Source organism: Bufo bufo, chromosome 3, assembly GCF_905171765.1.
Source record: "Bufo bufo chromosome 3, aBufBuf1.1, whole genome shotgun sequence".
Taxonomy (NCBI): Eukaryota; Metazoa; Chordata; class Amphibia; order Anura; family Bufonidae; genus Bufo; species Bufo bufo.
In genome coordinates, this window is record NC_053391.1 from 62886482 (window position 1) to 62906210 (window position 19729).

The 19729-nt window shown below is 42.7% G+C and overlaps 1 protein-coding gene across 2 annotated transcripts in view; it reads left to right on the forward strand.

The window, feature by feature from the left end:
- The window catches only part of C3H21orf91 (chromosome 3 C21orf91 homolog), a 43465-nt gene extending 37957 nt beyond the window's left edge, over positions 1 to 5508 (forward strand). For both annotated transcript variants that reach the window (XM_040423220.1, XM_040423219.1), the window contains exons 4-5: positions 2611 to 2673; positions 4694 to 5508. In XM_040423220.1, coding sequence (XP_040279154.1) covers positions 2611 to 2673; positions 4694 to 4860 — 230 coding nt within the window. In that variant the 3' untranslated portion in view covers positions 4861 to 5508. The remainder of the gene's footprint in view (positions 1 to 2610; positions 2674 to 4693) is intronic.
- Positions 5509 to 19729: the final 14221 nt, after the last annotated feature.

Below are 19729 nucleotides of genomic sequence, written 5' to 3' on the forward strand. Positions count from 1 at the left end.
ACGACATCCAGTTTCATAGGTACAAATCTGCTAACAGATGCCCTCTAATGAAGTGGTGGTCTTACATGTACACCCATTAGAGCAACGCCACACAAAACACACAAACAAGTGTGATATTTGACAAAGAAAGCAGCCATGTTTTCTAAGGCCAGATTTGGGGGGGGTGTACTATTTCTACTTGTGGAGAGCACCAAGTGGATGTAAGAAATCTTATAGGGCAGGCAGTGCTTCCTGGGAAAAAAGTATGCAAATTAGCCCTCTTCCAGAAAGAAAAGAAAGCTGAGTCTCTAATGCCACCAGGTGGAAGGTTTCTGTCAAGTTTCAACCTTGAGACATAATTTAGGATTATAGCTAAGCCAGTACCTCATCTGCAGACAGCTATTTTGGAGTGTTCGCCCCTCATCAGTGCAGAGCAGAGTGAACTTACTTAATTTATTTCTAAGGCCAGATTCACACATTTGTGTTCTTGAATTCTTATACTTCCAGATTACTCGTGTCATGGCCCGACCACGGGTTTAACTGACTCGATCTGTGATTCTGTGAGGTTGGAGTTAGTTAAACCTGTGGTTTGACAGTGAGAAAATGTAGTGACAACCACTTTGTGCACAAAACAATTGATACAGAGGTTTTTTTTTTTACCTCTAGGAGGTCTCCTGGGTCCTATCTACTCTATAGTTTCTAGACCTGTTCTTGGTGTTGGTTGCATTGTGGTCTACAAGATACTTTATTCCACAGGGTTACAAAGTGAGGTTACTGTCGAGTCGGGGGCATTGTCATTCCTGCTCTGTGTCTGCCCTCTGCAAAGAACAACCCAAGGTCACGTCTTCTGTAAAGCCTTGCCTCCATAATAGCCGCCTAGGGATGTTTGCTATAGAAAATGTGATTGACAGGAAGACAAATAGAGAGTGACTTGTAGAACTGAGCAAATGGAGATAATTCTCCAGCACACATTTGTGGATTAATGCTTGAAGATTGGTTTCTTTTTTTAAATACAGATTATTTTTATGCACATTTTAATGTTTTGGATTCTCCTGAATGGCATCTGAGTGGGTGTGAGTCTAGTTGTAGCCATGGATTACCTAACGGAGAACGTGGTGGTGGTGGCGGCGGCGTGTACTGATTTTGACACCAACAGACAACCATATAATATATATCTGGTGTCCCAACTCTTCCCCTAGTGACAGATGTTGGAGGGAAGCAGGATCAGGCATGTTGGATTTCAGTATACCCAATCTTTTGTTTTCTCAGGAGATAAGCCACTGCTAGGAGTCTCTGTCAGTGGCTTGTTCCCTTGTCTCCATTGAGGAGACCTGCTTTACAAAGCATGCATTTGTACAGGGGAAGGGGGGGTCCGGAGGCAGCCAGACGAGCATTTGGCTGACCGCTGGGTAAGGGTACAATCACAGGGAGCAGTCTGCGATTGCAGCGTGGCCAACCTGCGTTTGAGTATAGTGTGGCCATACAGACCACAGCTGGCTCTTGTTAAACTAATGATCGCCCTATTGGTTATCATTAGTTAAGAGCCAGCTGCGGCCTGTATAACCGCACAGTACTTGACTGCAGCGGGGCAGCGTTGCAGACATGAGATTATCGGGGACCGGACCCTGCACAAGGTGATTTAAAAACCACTACAGCTGCTCCCTTGTTACTACTACTTCCATCATCCCTTGACAGCAGCAGATTTGGGCTAAAAGAGTTGTACTCTTTCTGAAATCCTTTTTGTTTGTTTTTTGTTTATATAATATATAAGTTCCTAAATGATGAGCTGATCACAGGTTGTTAAGCCATTGGGACCCCCAGCCATCGACTGTAATTTAATGGGGGAACCTGACAGTAAGTGTTCAATTTCCCTGCAGCGGCACGGAGGAGAAATAAAGTATTACTCAATCGGTAATCCATGGGTTTTCTGGGATTTTCACATCGACGGCCTCTCCTTAGATAGGTCAGCAATATGAGATTGGCGGGGGTCCGATTCCTGGCACCCCCCCAATTCATCTATTGGAGGAAGTTGTGGTGCCTACGAGAGCTCTGGTAATCAACGCAGCCTCTTCGCAGCTTACCAGGCATAGCACCGTCCATTGGTATCGCAGCTCAGCTCCATTAACTTGAATGGGACTGAGCTGCGCTTGGTCATGTGACCGATTTAAACGTGACATCGCAAGGCCAAATCTATCAGTGGGGGTTGAACCCCTGCCGATGTCATATTGATGACCTGTCCCGAGGATAGGCCATCACTATGAAAATCTCGGAAAACCCCTTTAAGGCCATGCCTGGTCTCCAGTGTGCCGTACACTTTCAGCTGCTCTTGGCCCCCTAATGGGTTATCTGAAAATGGGTTTTCTAAACCAGACAACCCCTTTAATGGGTCCACAACATTAGTAAAAACATTAGTAGTTGTACTATTAGCTGCCACAGTAAATGAATCCTTCCAGTCCTTCTAGCGAATCCGTTTTTCTTTCCTGCCACACTATGTCCTGGCTGTAGCTGTACACTACTGTGAGCGGATCCTAACCAGAGGCTTTATTATTAACTTTATGTTGGTTGTTTTCAATTACTTGGATTACTGTGGTGACGCTAATTGATTTTTGTATGTTTCTCTTCTGCTTCCAGTGAGCTCGATGAGCAGAGAAGAACTGGGACGCTTAAATGATCATCTCCGCCGGCAACTCCAGGGTAAGCCTCAATATCAAATGACTTGGGCGTCCTCTGGAGACCTGGAGGCTTTGCGCTGTGTAACATTGCCTCTACCCATGTGTCTCCACGTTCCAGAGAACATGAATCTAGTAGAAATACGTGAGTTTATTGTAATAGCACTGTCTCCCCTTACTATTGCTTTAGAACAATGCTTGGCATAAAATCAATATGTCAACCAGTGCGGCCCTACACGTCCGTGGCAGCTGCAGATGTGCTGTAATCTAAGCTGCCAGCTAAGTATAGGTTACAGTAAAGCTCATCAGCGCTTGATGGTATTAGAGCCCTATTTTTAGACGCCATTTTACAAGCTAGAATAGATTTACAACGGCATTAAGTGGCATAGTTTACTCAGCCTACCCATTTCGCCCAAAAAAGAGACATTGATTCACAAAAATGCTTTTCATCACTGAGCTCATGAAATAGCCTCGTCTTTTGGTCCAGATCCAATGAGGGAGATTTATTAAAGAGTTTGCACTACAATTGTGATGTAAAAAAGTTGCAAATTATGGCACACACCATATGTACGCCATCATTTGCAAATTTTAATGCTTATTTTCTGAAGTGGTAAAAAAGGAGGTATTGCTTAGTGGGAGGGATGGAGCTTCACAAGGCCCGCCTGATTTAGGGCTCATGCACACGACTGTATGTATTTTGCCGTCCGCAAAAAATACGGACGAGGTTCGTGTGCATTTCGTATTTTGTGGAACGGAGCAACTGGCCCCTAATAGAATAGCCCTATCCTTGTCCATAATGTGGACAATAATAGGACATGTTCTATCTGTTTTTGTTTTGTGTGTAACGGCCATACAAAAACGGAATGCACATGGAGTAAAATGACTGGTTCTGTATACGGTCTGCAAAAAAAAATGGAACAGACGCGGAAAGAAAATACGTTTGTGTGCATGAGCCCTTACAATAACTTTTGCAAGAAACTGACAAAAGTTATAGCTGAAATATGTGCAAGCTGCTGGCTGCGTAGACTCCAGTCTCAGTCTAATTTATTAAAAGCCATCTGCCTCTTAAAGGGGTTGTCTGGGCTTTTTCTATTTATGACATATCCTCAGGGTAGGTCATCAATATCAATATGGTAAAGAACAAGAGGAATCCTTATATGAATGTGGCAGAAAATAAGTGTAGCTTCAAAACAAGAAGCACATTGCATGCATATGTAAGATGTCTTCTACAGTTATTCCCTAAATGGTCCCTGCACACTATATTATAGTAAAGCATGTTTTATGCCATGTCTCCCATAACAGCATTCATGTGCCACCTAATGTCCAGAGTCTTGGAGCCATAACCTATGCATACTATGTCTTTATAGAGTTTCACAGTTCCCAAATAGACATATGATGCTCAACCGTGCCTAGAGGCCTTGTTGTGCCCACAGTCATCCAGTGCCTGCCTTGTGACTTGCAAAACATCTTTCCATCTGTGTCTGTACTGAGCAGGAGTACACTAGAGAAGAAGCTGCTGAGTCCAAATGCTGGATCTCCATAGCAAGTGCAGGTTTTTGGTTGTTTTCAAATAGGCCTCATTGTGATGCAGGTTTGTTACCCATGTAGGTCCATGCAGAGTCCTGAAGATATCTCATGAAGATGGTCTCTGTGTTACATCAGCCTAAGGTTGGCTATGCATATAGCTGATTTTGGTGGGACCTGCCAACTGTGTAATGTGTATGGGGACCTCCTGAATCTCTCAACATATGTTAGAGGGGAAGTAAGCATTGTGTAGTTGGATTTCAGGATCCCTTTACAGGCAGCCAAGGCAAGTTGACATGTGTATGAGGGTCAGGAGAGATGGGTGTCAGTCAAACTCATCTATCTACTGTGCATTATTTTTGCATTGGGCTTCTAATTACTTTGGTACAAACAAGCCTAGTTGTTTAGAAAGTTTAGGGCATTTGACTGATTTGAGCCTTCAGACATTTAATGATCTTTGCACCATTTGCGTAACAAATTCACAATAAATGCAGAACTTTGCTTATTCTTTTTTTTTCTAGATGTATTTGAAGACCTCAGTTGCGTTCTACAGGAAAAAGATGCACTCTCCTCAGAACTCCATGTTCGTCACGTCTCCATTGAACAGCTGCTAAAAAACTGCTCAAAACTGCCATGTCTCCAGATGGGACGGGCAGGAATGAAAGTTAACATGACAATCAATAACTAGGTGATGGGACACAAACCTGCACAAGGAACACCCAGCTGGCCTCAAGTAGATCTCATGCAACTATCTTTTTACATTACTTCTGTCCAGTGATAAACTCAGACTCTCTTTGGTTGGTGTTTCCACTCTTCCTTTGGTATTTAAAAAAGAAAAAAAGCCATTCCTATGGGTTTAAATGAAATTTGGTTTGTCTTTTGGCCTGCGATAACTTGAAATGATGGCTCCATATGTGGTATGAGGAAGACCAATAAGTAGCAACACCGAGGTATATTTACTTAAGAAGGGCTGTGCCCGTCTCTCCACCAGCTAGTGTTGTCAACAGAGGTTCTCTTTTGGGTACACCATCTAAATAGACCACTTGTCTTACCAAATCCTACAAATCGAGGCAATAACTCCAACTTTTGCTCCTTGAAGAATTAAAAACCTTCAGATGTTATTTTTTTTCTTCTTTAAACTGGTCAGTATTGTGACAAATCATGAAGCTATTGTGCCTGTTTGGACTAAGGCAGATGAGATGATGCGTTCTTTCTATCGGCATTTATACTTGTATATTGTTCTTCCAAGAAGCAGCTGCCGTCTGTGTACTTTTAAGACAAGAGTCTTGTAACTTGCAGAAGATGAATTGTTTCCTTCTAAGAAAAAAGAAAAAAAGAAAAAGAAACCAAAAGGCACCATTGTTTGAAATGCTTAAATTGTATTGCTAGAAACTTTTTCAAATGTTTACAAGAAAACTTTTTATGACCTACTGTTTTTTACAAAGAAATATTTTGGGTACTTTTTAATAGTTCTAGAAGTTTGCTTCATGTATGTATACCGCTTTGCACATGTGATATTACGATGTCTGACAGTGAGGGAGACATTGTTACATTGTTCTTTTTGGGGGGTTTAGGCATTGTTAAATGGGGGCGTCTTTTATACTTTGAGAATTGAAAGGATCTCAAATTAAAATAGTTTTCTGGGGTGATGACATTGATAGCTTATGGTAAAGCTAGGCCATTAAAGGAGTTTCCCACATATGCTCGTGGGATGCGCTTACTACCTTTTGGTGGGCGGGCTGTCAGGCAATTGCCCAACAGTTCCTATGTGCAAAGCTCCATGCATCAGCCAGGTTACAACAGTGCCCATTTGACCCTCCACACTGCAAGCATGCGCATGCAAAAGCGACCGATGCGACCCGGAAGTGTGGTCCTAGCTTCCCAGAATGGAGAGCAGGCATGGCTGACATAGCGAATCGGCAGTTGGACAACTGTTTGTGTGACCACCAAACTTGATTGCTATTGCTGGATGTTGCCAGCGGCACACATGGAGGAGTAGCAAAGTATAACATTCACACAGTCCAATTTTGAAAATAGGACTTTATTACAGGATGTTTATCTTTTGATCCTACCTTTTGTAACTTGCCTTTTAAAGGTAACGAACCCCTTTGGAGCAATTTTTGATTCTTGCATTTTACACATTTTGGGCTAAAAATAATTTCTTTCTTAAAAATGTTTAGCAGTTTGTCATAAAGGGTTAACCCTTTGCCTAGCTGTGAGCATGTTACTTTTACCTTACTTTGAGCTGTTATCCTCCGGCTATGTATAGCTCATATCTTAGATCTACTAACACCCTCATAAACACTTGTTTAAGCCGTATTCTTATCAGTAAGATTGAAGTATAATCCGTGTTTATGAGGTCAGGAGATCAGAGATAAGGAGCCGTCAGCTGAGCTGCCTGACAAGAAATTGTATAAACACAGAGCCTGGTGCTAGAGAATCTCAATGCTGTACAGAATAAGAGGCTTCAAAGTTGTAATAAATTATGAGTATTTTATTTTATTTTTTTCTCAAAATGAGTACAATGCAATAATTTAAAAAGAAAAATGCCCCCAAAGGTTTCCATAGCCTTTAAATGTAGTAGCTCAAAGATTCCTTTTAAGTGGCCTCTTCTGATGATTGGGCAGATGGGAATGGAAAGATCTCTCTTCGAATGTTTCCAATGAAACCTCTACCCATGGCTTGAGCTACACAGATGATTTCTAGTAGGTCAATCACTCTTAAAAAAATCACCAATGACTGGTTATTTTCTTGGGATCTGTAGAGTCCCAGAGTCCATTTCGAATGTTGGCACAATATATGCCATTACAAGCGTCCGTCATAGGAGGTATTTTAAATAAATGAGAATTAATCGTGGGTGATTTTGGTAGAATGATCACAGTACTAGGAATCCATACAAGGCAAATACAATAGGTGTCCAAAAGCGAATCCTCGCATCCAATTTTCCCAAATTAGGGAGTCAATATAACTGAATCTTGGCCTACAATTAAATAAAGGAATGCACAGAGATGCTTTACTAATGTCTTGGTGCTTCACATATGAATTGTGATGACATCATCATGATATATTCTATTTATGATAAAAAAACAGTTGCTATGCAATATCTGATTGATCACAATGTAGACTGTCTGATGCAGCGTTAACAGAGTATTACAATTTTTTTTTTGTTTTTGTTACCTTTTTGCTATTTAATAAGCAAGTTGATGGTGGTATGTTCTAGTACAAGCAGTATATATAAAATAATTCTCAGCCACAGGGTAGCAATATGATTTACACTGAAGATGTCTCGTCAGCATAGTAAAATTTTAATTAAACTATAATTTCATTTATTTCTCAATATTTTCATCACTGCCAAAGGAAAATAATTATTTTCAATGTAGTTGCGACTTTGTATTAATTTTTTTTTATTGTTTTTTATTCTTTTCTCGTGTGAATTTTATAGTAGTTTTTGTATGTTTGCTTGTTTTTTTGTCGTTTTCGTTTTTCTTTTTTAAGAATTTAACCATATTTATTTTGAGAACAATGTATATGTGGAGCTAATTAGAGAAACCACAATTTGATATGTTTTGCCAGCCAGGCTTTTTATATTTGTCTATTCAACATGTAGACCATGGTATGACCGGACAGTGTGGCCCTCGTTTATGAAAAGTCGAGGTGTTGACTTCTGTAACCAATCAAACAACAGCTTTCATGTTGCTGTAATTGTATTGGTTGCCTCAGACCCCGCCTTTTCTTTTACGCTTTTACTCTGCACTAGTAAGTGAGGCCATGTGTGTTTTCTTATGTATATATTGTCCTTGTCAGATCTTTACACTGGTTAAAAGCTGTGCTTTTTTATATACACTGCTCAAAAAAATAAAGGGAACACAAAAATAACACATCCTAGATCTGAATTAATTAAATCTTCTTCTGAAATATTGTGCTCAGTGTGAACCTGCTTTCATCTGTGAAGAGCACAGGGCGCCAGTGGCGAATTTGCCAATCTTGGTGTTCTCTGGCAAATGCCAAACGTCCTGCACGGTGTTGGGCTGTAAGCACAACCCCCACCTGTGGACGTCGGGCCCTCATATCACCCTCATGGAGTCTGTTTCTGACCGTTTGAGCAGACACATGCACATTTGTGGCCTGCTGGAGGTCATTTAGCAGGGCTCTGGCAGTGCTCCTCCTGTTCCTCCTTGCACAAAGGCGGAGGTAGCGGTCCTGCTGCTGGGTTGTTGCCCTCCTACGGCCTCCTCCACGTCTCCTGATGTACTGGCCTGTCTCCTGGTAGCGCCTCCATGCTCTGGACACTACGCTGACAGACATAACAAACCTTTTTGCCACAGCTCGCATTGATGTGCCATCCTGGATAAGCTGCACTACCTGAGCCACTTGTGTGGGTTGTAGACTCCGTCTCATGCTACCACTAGAGTGAAAGCACCGCCAGCATTCAAAAGTGACCAAAACATCAGCCAGGAAGCATAGGAACTGAGAAGTGGTCGGTTGTCACCACCTGCAGAACCACTCCTTTATTGGGGGTGTCTTGCTAATTGCCTATAATTTCCACCTGTTGTCTATCCCATTTGCACAACAGCATGTGAAATTGATTGTCACTCAGTGTTGCTTCCTAAGTGGACAGTTTGATTTCACAGAAGTGTGATTGACTTGGAGTTACATTGTGTTGTTTAAGTGTTCCCTTTATTTTTTTGAGCAGTGTGTATATGTATATAATATATATATATATATATACATACAGCAGTGCTGGCAAATATTAGGAGACTGATTTCACTTTAAGAAAGTGAAGCTTTATTAACTTGCTTTTTTTTTTCTGCTTTGGAATGTATTTAAGTTTATTTTGCTTTGTGTTGCAATGTATGCTTTTCAGTTTTTTTCAGTTTTGGAATAAAAAAAATTAAATATTGATGTACAAGTGTCTGAATTACTTTTTTTCAAATTAATATTCTCTTGTGGTTTTACCACCTGTAATTCTGATGGAGGAATGTGTCATCATAAAATGGCAGGCAGGCTCTCCATAACAACTAATGTGCAGCAGCCCTGTACCAATCCTGAGTACAGGAGCTGCCGGGGAGCCAGAGCACGGCCAGGAGCGTGCGCTCCTGGTCTTTAACTTCCCAGCTGCCGTTGTCCCATTTGACCATGGCATCTGAAGGGTTAAATGTGTGTAATCTACGTTATCGTCGATCATTTACATTAGTCCCAGTGTCACTCTCTCTAGTGTGTGAGGAAAACCCCACACCGAACATAGGAGGCAAAGGGAAAAGGAAATAAGGCCTGAAAACTAGGGAAGGAAGATGGACACCTCCTAGTGAAAGCCCTGACTGACTGACTACCAGTATGAACAGACCCCAGAGGTAGGTTAGTTCATACACAGGAATGCCTAAAGTCCTATCTAACCATAAAGGACCCTGGTACTAATGACAGGAATGAGACGGCATGTTCCTCCAAAAGGAAGGATGAACGGGAGTCTCCCTAAGGCCTAGTACAAAACAACAAAGAAATGCAACAGACAGAAAATCCAGAGGGAAAGGTAACACCTAACTTCCAAGAAGCTATGGCAGCACCAGGAACTCAGCCGAGATCCAAACACCAGCTATCCACAGGTCCAACTGAAGCTATAAACCGCACAGCATCGTGGGAGAAACAACTGTAAATAGGGAAAGTTAAATGATAACAATAGCAACACCTGGAGGTTAAGGGCGAGGCCAGTACCAGAAACAACACAGACGCCTATTGATCCACAAGGTAAACATGTCAAATCAAACAACGTGTTGCCAGTCTCAAAGATCTCCTTCCACTCCTTCGGACGTCCATATGTCTCTATACGTCCGTGACACCAAGGTGCCTGCTGTTTAAAATAGCAAGCACCCGGCGGCTCGCAAGCAGGCACCATTTTTAAATGCCTGTCCACTGGCGTAAATTTACGTGGGGTGGTTGGGAAGGGGTTAAAACAAAGTTTCATCACACCTATACGCAATATAGAATGGAGCCATTAAAAAACAAGCCCTCATAGTACTAATGTGAATGGAAAAATATAAAGCTATGGCTCAGGGTGAGTAAAAATGAAAACACAAAAACTGCCCTGAGGCATTATGGGACAGCAGTCGCATGACAAACCAGGAAGTAGGAGGGAGCGGTTACGTCCTGCATTGGAGCCTTATATATGTAGGACGCACAAGCTTCATGGGTAAGAACAAGGGGCGTGGCTAGTGTCACATGTCCTGCTGATGTCCGGACACATCTCTCCGCCCTAAGGCATGATTGCACAGCAAGCACATGAGCGAGAAAAGAAAACGGCAAATGAGGGAAAAAAATAATTCAAGGAGGAATGGTTGCTTAGAATAATTGATGGAAATTAACTTTAGAGAGAAAAGTAGTTTCCGACACAACCCCTTTAACTGGCAGATAAAAAAAAAAAGGACAGGTGATACATTTCCATTTAAAGGGGTATTTTGGCTAGAATACGTTATTCCCTACCCACTAGTCGATAACTGTTTGACTGCTGGGACCCCATCGATCACAAGAACTATATGGAACTGCCAGAGGTGCGCATGCTCAGCCATCAGTCCATTGAAACGGGGAGCACAGGCCTCATTCTCATGATCAGTGGCGGTCCCAGTGGATAGGGGTCAGGGTTAACCTATAATACGGTATTTCCTGGATTTTGAATACGGCCAAATGCATGGACCTTTTAAAGGAATTTTCTGCGGATGGAAATAAAATTCACACTTCCTAAAATGCTAAAAATAATACTATTGTGGCCTGCCTCAGGGACCTAGTGAAGTGCAACCTGGATGCAGTGCTGACCTCGTTTCACTGTTTCACAATGCCAGCTTTTTTTTTTTGGGGAGGGGGAGGGGTATTCTGTTTTGAAGGCAACCATTAGGGCTCATGTGCCGGCCATGCCTGTATTGCAGCCCACAATATACAGGCATTACTGTATTCACTGTGTGCGCACTGCATCATGGAATTCAACTTGAATGGGTCTGCAATCTGGAAAATACGGAGTGGAAGGCCACAGAACGTTTCCGTGGCATTTCGGCCCCTGCCTCTGCATCACAAAAAAAAATAGAACATGCTCTATTTTTTTGCGGTGCGGACCCATTCAAGTTGAATGGGTCTGCATCCATCAGCGCTGAGCAATTTGCGGTCCCCAATGCGCGGCTCACGTTCATGTGCATGAGCCCCTATTTATATGCCCCATTAAACCTTATGGACATCACTGGAACTTGAACTTGAGTCAGCTATGTGTTTCATAACAGGGGTACTGTTATGCTATGGGGCTTCCGAAAATAGCTATTTTCCGAAGTCCCATAGCAGTGAATAAAGCTGCGTATGCATCCCCCCCCCCCCCCCCCCCATTCCTTAATTGTTATGGGAATTCTAATAATGGCAAAGCCAGCACTTACCTATATTCATATTCCGTTATCAGTGACTGTAGGGTGGCCATGCATGCACAGCTTGCTCTCCATTTACTTCTGGGCCCCATTCTTCAGATAGTTGCCGATCCCACAGTTGGGACTTGCACCTATTGGACATTCATGGCATATATAGTATCAATATGCCATAAATCCAGAAGGGCATACCCCTTTAATGGCTGCCATGTAATGTATTACTACATATCCCCAATGTTGGCCAAAGCTGCACCTACACCCCATACAGACTGTAATAGCATGTTAATCTACTGACCCTGAAGTTACTGTAGCTTTGCAATAAAAGCAAGTACCTGTATTTTTTGCCCCATAAGGCTAACTTTTTCCCCCCAAAGTGTCCGTGTCTTATGGGGTGCATACTAATGAGCGCTTCCATTATGGAAGCACTCATTAGTACTGGAGGAACGGGAAGCGGTAAATGCTGTGCTCCCTCGGCTCTGTACTCTCCTCTTCCTGGTCCACTGCCGTCGGCTGTGCTATGACTGCGCACAGTGTGAGGACGCTCTGTACCCTCACGCTGTGCGCATCAGGTCACAGCACAGCCGATGGCTTGAAGAAGAAGAGAGCTGAAAGAGCTGAAGGTGAGGAGCGGCAATGTCCAGAGCAGGAGAGGTAAGTTGATATATATATTTTTTATATATATATATATATAAAATATATCAAACAAAAAAAAGTAGCAGCACACCACTATAGGCGCTGAGACTAAGTGAACAGGTAAATGTGTGAACAGGGTCAAATACATGACGCCATATAGTTACTGCAAAGCAGTGGAGAAGCTCTTAGCGCATATTATTGATCAAAAATATGTCGGGCCCACCTACCAGATGGCAAGGTCGCTTCTCATCAGGTGGGACCTACTCTAACACGGAATGTCCAGCTCCATTGTTTCTCTGATTAAAAGCACCAAGGGGTGGGGGATGGGCTAAGTTCCACAGAGGATGCCTAGTCCTCTATACTATATATATATATATCAAAAAACGGAACAGCACCTGTATCACCGTACTCAGGAGAAGTTGGGCAATGTGTTTTGGGGTGTCTTTTTTCATATACCCATGCTGGGTGAGAGAAATATCTTGGCAAAAGACAACTTTTCCCATTTTTTTTTATACAAAGTTGGCATTTGACCAAGATATTTATCTCACCCAGCATGGGTATATGTAAAATGACACGCCAAAACACATTGCCCAACTTCTCCTGAGTACGGAGATACCACATGTGTGACACTTTTTTGTAGCCTAGGTGGTCAAAGGGGCCCACATTCCAAAGAGCACCTTTCGGATTTCACTGGCCATTTTTTACAGATTTTGATTTTCAAACTACTTCTCACGCATTCGGGCCCTTAAAATGCCAGGGCAGTATAACTACCCCACAAGTGACCCCATTTTGGAAAGAAGACACCCCCAGGTATTTCGTGATGGACATAGTGAGTTCATGGAAGTTTTTATTTTTTGTCACAAGTTAGTGGAATATGAGACTTTGTAAGAAAAAAAGAAAAAAATCATCATTTTCCGCTAACTTGTGACAAAAAATAAAAAGTTCTATGAACTCACTATGCCCATCAGCGAATACCTTAGGGTGTCTACTTTCCGAAATGGGGGTCATTTGTGGGGTGTTTGTACTGTCTGGCCATTGTAGAACCTCAGGAAACATGACAGGTGCTCAGAAAGTCAGAGCTGCTTCAAAAAGCGGAAATTCACATTTTTGTACCATAGTTTGTAAACGCTATAACTTTTACCCAAACCATTTTTTTTTTACCCAAACATTTTTTTTTTATCAAAGACATGTAGAACAATAAATTTAGAGAAAAATTTATATATGGATGTCGTTTTTTTTGCAAAATTTTACACCTGAAAAATGTCATTGTTTTGCAAAAAAATCGTTAAATTTCGATTAATAACAAAAAAAGTAAAAATGTCAGCAGCAATGAAATACCACCAAATGAAAGCTCTATTAGTGAGAAGAAAAGGAGGTAAAATTCATTTGGGTGGTAAGTTGCATGACCGAGCAATAAACGGTGAAAGTAGTGTAGGTCAGAAGTGTAAAAAGTGGCCTGGTCATTAAGGGTGTTTTAAGCTAGGGGGGCTGAAGTGGTTAAAGGCGTTATGTCACAAAACATATTCTTCAGTTTTCAAACCAGCAGCTGGATCTGAATAGTTTTGTAATTGCATGTAATTAAACCTTTTTTAGAGCCTGTGAGCTATTCAATAAAATGTATCTGTATAGCGCCACCTGCTGTTTGTTTGTTTCCTTATTTATTTTTGTCCACCTCACTGAGCTGGTCGCGCGCGCTCAGTTTAAATCTTCCACTGCCACCAGCCATATGTTCTGTTAGAAGTTGTGGCGGTTACAGGGAGAGATCTGCAGCAGAAAGGACACAAGATGAAGATAATCTAGCAGAACAATTGGAGCAATGAATGAGGAGATCGCTGGATCCATGGGAGGTACAGGGCTGAGGTTGTCTTGTACTATATGATGTCTGATTTAAATTTTTTACATCAGTCATGGCAAAACCCCTTCAAGGAGATTCTGTGCCCCGCCTAAGCCAAGTAAAAGCAAGAAAAGTGTATATGGGTCTTGGAGTATATGGCAACGCATAAATCAAGATTTAAGCCCATCATATATCTGCTGACTTACATTAGTCACTTCTGAAGCTTTTCTCCATGCCAGCTCCAGATTTATGCCGCTCTACCCAAGGCCTTTTATCTATATGATAATTAGCTAATGCAGCCTGTGCTAATCTGTGATGGGTTTAACACGTAATTAGGGCTGCGCCGTCCTGTTCCTGCCAGTCCCTTTACTCCTTTCTTCCTGTCGTCTCATACCAAATAATTAGCAGTTTCCACATTTGAGCTGTTTTTCTCTGAATTTCAGCTTTATTATATTGATCAAGTTAAAAGAATTTTGGAGCCTGTTCTTAACATGACTCAGATTATAGCGTCTGTGGTCTGACGAGGCTCGGATTAGGCTTCTTTCTGAAGATCATCTTGCAGAAAAGAGTCAGGATTTCATGATGCGTGACAAAATATGCCTTCTGATGGTTACAGCGCAGAATGCTGGGTATGAGTAATGGAAGATTATACTAGATAAAGAACTCTTGTTGGAAATATATTTAAAGGGATTCTGTCACCTCGTTTTATCCTATAGAGCTGTGGACATGCACGGCTAGATCGCCGCTAGCATGTCCGCAATATACCTGTCCCATAGTGCTGTGTGCTTTTATTGTGTTTTAAAAAATGATTTTATAGATATGTAAATGAGCCTGGTAAGGAGCCCAAGGGGCTGTACTAACCTCCTTGGTGCCCAGCCTCGCCCCCCTGTGAAGGAGCCCAGCACCGCCTGCGTCCTCCGAATCGCCTCCTTGCTCACAAAATTAGAGTGCCGTAATCTCGCGATGCGCAGTTCCTTCCCTGAGGCTGGTGCCAGCAGAGGGAAGGAACACATGCGCGAGCTCGCGGCGATCTAACTGTGAGCAAGGAGGAGATTCGGAGGACGCAGGCGGTGCTGGGCTCCTTCACAGGGGGGCGAGGCTGGGCACCAAGGAGGTTAGTACAGCCCCTTGGGCTCCTTACCAGGCTCATTTACATATCTATAAAATTATTTTTTAAACACAATAAAAGCACACAGCACTATGGGACAGGTATATTGCGGACATGCTAGCGGCGATCTAGCTGTGCATGTCCACAGCTCTATAGGATAAAACGAGTTGACAGAATCCCTTAAAAGGGAGCCTGTCGCCGGATCGTCAAATACTGACAGGCTTCCTCATTACAAATAACTATGGGGGTCATTTATTAACCTGAAATACGCCTATGCTAGGTGTATTTCAGGAGCAGATTGAAGTTAGGGCCACAATCTATGACTTTTTCCCACTCACGGCAGCTCTAAAAAAAAAATGGGCTTGCCGTGGCTGGGGAAGTGGACGGGCCCGTCTCATTCATCATTTTCTACGCGTGTTTTAGGTGTAGAAAATGGTCTAATTGTAAGCCACCTGCCTGGGAACCTGTCTTACATTTAGACTGGCACTGGATGCGCCAAAGTTATGTAGAGGCGGGTGCCTCTACATAACTTTAATGGATTCATCACCAGATATAGGGGTTATTAACACGCCAGTCTTAATAAATGACCCCCTATATATTGAGGATGATATATGCACATTGAGAAAGATCTGTCAATCAAGCTCAGCCGGGAGGGGAGCTCTCCAGTAGACCCTTCTCCCCATCGTCAGTAAATTCCAAAAATATGTTTTCTCTGACCTGCCACAGTGCTGGTGGTCACACATGCTCAGTCACTCTACCCAGGGCGAGGTTGATCCTCAGTTCACTGCAGGGTAGCCAGTAGAGAGCCTCTGCGGTAGCATGGCAGTATGGCTGAGAAGATTCCTTCTGCAGGGAAAGTAAGAAAGGGCTATACGGTTTGCTGCCAGAAGAGGAAGGAGAGTAATCCTCTCCAGAGCACACTTTAGCAGCAGCACCAAGGGGAACAAATGGAAAGATTATTCAGCAATATTTTAAGCAATGCACCTGTAGCCGTAATTTCCCAGATCCTGATGGAATGACTCTCCAGTGCATGGATGACGGTTCAGCCTTGATTACGCTGTCTACATTACTTTCATTGACTCGTTAGTAAGTAATAGTTTACTTGCCCGTTTAGATTGGGATTGACTTGGAGCTTTCCCTGTGCTCATCTCCTTTCCTCACAAGTCACTATGTGATTCATAAACAGTGACAGGAATCATAGTAATTTGATGGAAGGTCAGAGTCCTCAAATCCCTGCCAGACATTTCGAGATCGATTACCTGTGAAGAATTCTTCTCCCTGGGTCGTGCAGCAGCGACCGACAATCATCTGTGAATCCAGATCAACACAGATGGAAGTATGAAAGTGACAGATGATTTTTACGTATATTCAAGTTCCTTGTCAGAAAAAATTAAAGTGAACCTGTCACCAGAAAACACTAAACAGCAGGGAGACGAAGCATACAAATACATAGTTGCCAACAGTCCAGTATTTGCAGGAAAAGTCCTTAATTTTCAGAGACAGTTCCTGCAAATGTGGGCTTCCCTGAGCAGAAAATAGGAGGTCGTGTGGGGGAATTCTTATATAAGCCATGCTCATAAATGGGTGTTCCCATACTGTCTTGGTCTATTTGTCCAACTGTAATGTTGGTAAGTATTCAAATAGGACAATGGTGATTGGAAACACACAACATAGAACACACAATTTTAATATATGTAGTACTCACCAGAGAGAAATGTAAAAAGGTCCTGTAAAGAGAACCTGTCACCAGATTTGCAGTGCAATCTGCAGTGAGCATGTTATACAGTAGGATGAGCTGAGCAGATTGATATACAGTTTAATGGAAAAAGATTCAATATAACTTGTGTTTTAAACATTTATATGTATGCCCTTTCAAAACTTAGGACTGTCTCCATGCACAACTATCAGTGATGGACAGCTATCTCTTTATACACACTTACACAGGGAATGCTATCAATCACTGATAACACCTCCTCTTGTACAGCCATCAGTGACTGACAGCTATCTATATATACACACTTACACAGAGAATGCTATCAATCACTGATAACATCTCCCCTGTGTACAACTATCAGTGACTAACAGCTATGTCTGTATATACACTTACACAGAGAATGCTATCAATTACTGACAACACTCCCCCATGTACAACTATCAGTGACTAACAGCTATGTCTGTATACACACTTACACAGAGAATGCTATGAATCCCTGACACCTCCCCATGTACAACTCTGTGACTAACAGCTATCTCTGTATACAGACTTACACAGAGAATGCTATCAATGACTGATCACACATCCCCTGTGTACAGTTATCAGTGCCTGACTGCTATCCCTGTATACACACTTACACAGAGAATACTATCAATCACTGATAACACCTCCCCTGTGTACAGCTATCAGTAAGTGACAGCTGTCTCTGTATACACACCTAAACAGAGAATGCTGTCAATTACTGATAACACCCCCCTGTGTACAACCATCAGTGACTGACAGCTATGTCTGTATACACACTTACACAGAGAATACTATCAATCACTGATAACACCTACCTTGTGTACAGCTATCAGTAAGTGACAGCTGTCTCTGTATACACACCTAAACAGAGAATGCTGTCAATTACTGATAACACCCCCCTGTGTACAACCATCAGTGACTGACAGCTATGTCTGTATACACACTTACACAGAGAATACTATCAATCACTGATAACACCTACCCCGTGTACAGCTATCAGTAAATGCCAGCTGTCTCTGTATATACACCTAAACAGAGAATTCTTTCAATCCCTAATAAGACCCCCCCCCCCCCCCCTTGTGTACAACTATCAGTGACTGACAGCTATGTCTGTATACACACTTAAACTGAGAATACTATTAATCACTGATAACACCTCCCCCGTGTACATTTGAAGTCAGAAATGGCAGGGGAAAAAAATACCCTCTTCAGGACACTTTGCAGCTTATGGACCAAGAGTAATTTTGCAAATCTGACATGCATCACTTTTTTGTGGTGATAAATTTAAAATGCTTTTACTTATCCAACCAATTCTGAGATTATTTTCTCGTTACGCATCGTGCTTCATGGAAGTGCTGAATTTTGGTCCATATATTTTTTTTCTTTATTTATAAAAGAAATTGATATTTACAGAACATTTTGACAAATTTACAATTTTCTACATTTGAATTTCTCTGCTTTTAAAGGGATTCTGTCATCAGAAATGAGCCCTATAAGCTAAACATATGGCGATGTCCCTTGTAAAACACAGAATCCTAAAGTGAGTTTATCAAATGCCCCTGTGGCTCTATATTCCTAAAAAAGCGGTTTATATCACCTGTCAATCACTTAAAAATGTGTCCATGGGGACGTCTCATTGTGAAAGGTGCCCGGCTGCAGCCATGTCGTTTAGGTGCCCAGGGCCGCCTTCTCAGCTGAAATCTCCGCCCTCCCTTTCATGCGATCCGCCTACCTCACGTCATCACTGCCTCTCTAACCACCGCTCGCATCATCCAGATTCCGCGCGTGCGCACTAGGTATATCCTGATGCGCCCGCGCGGACTACTGGCAGCGGCCTCGTATAGCGAAGTGCGCATGCGCCGGCCGGCGCACTTCGCTCGAACCTCCACTGACTGCCCTATTACAGCCCATCCCAGCCATCCAACCTCCTACAGCCTGGTTCAAAGCTCGCGGGATCTGGACGAAGTGAGCAGTGGTTAGAGAGGCAGTGATGACGTGAGGTAGGCGGATCGCATGAAAGGGAGGCCGGCGATTTCAGCTGAGAAGGCGGCGCTGGGCACCTAAACGTGCAAGTAGGTAGGGACACTGCTGCAGGTGGAATACAGGGCTGAACTGTTCCCTACCTATGGTGACAATCCGGTCTCTGTGCTCTACAGGCAGTTCTTTCCAACTCATGGCCTGGGTTTTGCTCTGACATGCATTGTCAGCTGTGAGATCTTATATAGCATGGATCAGCAACCTTCGGCACTCCAGCTGCTGTGAAGCTACAACTCCCAGAGCATGCAAACCTACTTGGCTGTTCTTCTAACTCACACAGAAATGAATGAGCACTCTATGAGTTGTAGTTTCAGAACAGCTGAGGTGCCGAAGGTTGAAGATCCCTGTTATATAGACAGGGGTGTGTCTTTCCAAATCATGTCCAGTCAACTGAATTTATCACAAGTGAACATTGTAACATAGTATGTAAGGCTGAAATCAGACATCTATCCATCTAGTTCAGCTTGTTATCCTGCAAGTTGATCCAGAGGAAAGCAAAAAACCCACATGTGGTAGAAGCCAATTCTCCTCATTTATGGGGAAACAATTCCTTCCCGACTCCAATCAGGCAATCAGAAAAACTCCCTGGATCAACGACCCCTCTCTAGTAGCATAACCTGTGTAAGAAGGTCCCTGGAATCATCGTGGATGGAAGGTATGTGTCACTGAGGTTCCTGGCCTTGATGAAATAAGAGCAGGTATTTTATGTGTCAGCAGCAGCTATTGCTAATTGACACCTAAAGATTTAGCATGGCTGTTATAGCTGATCCGGGACTGCTCTTACTGGGAGTAGTGAAAGTGCTGGGTGGGTAACTA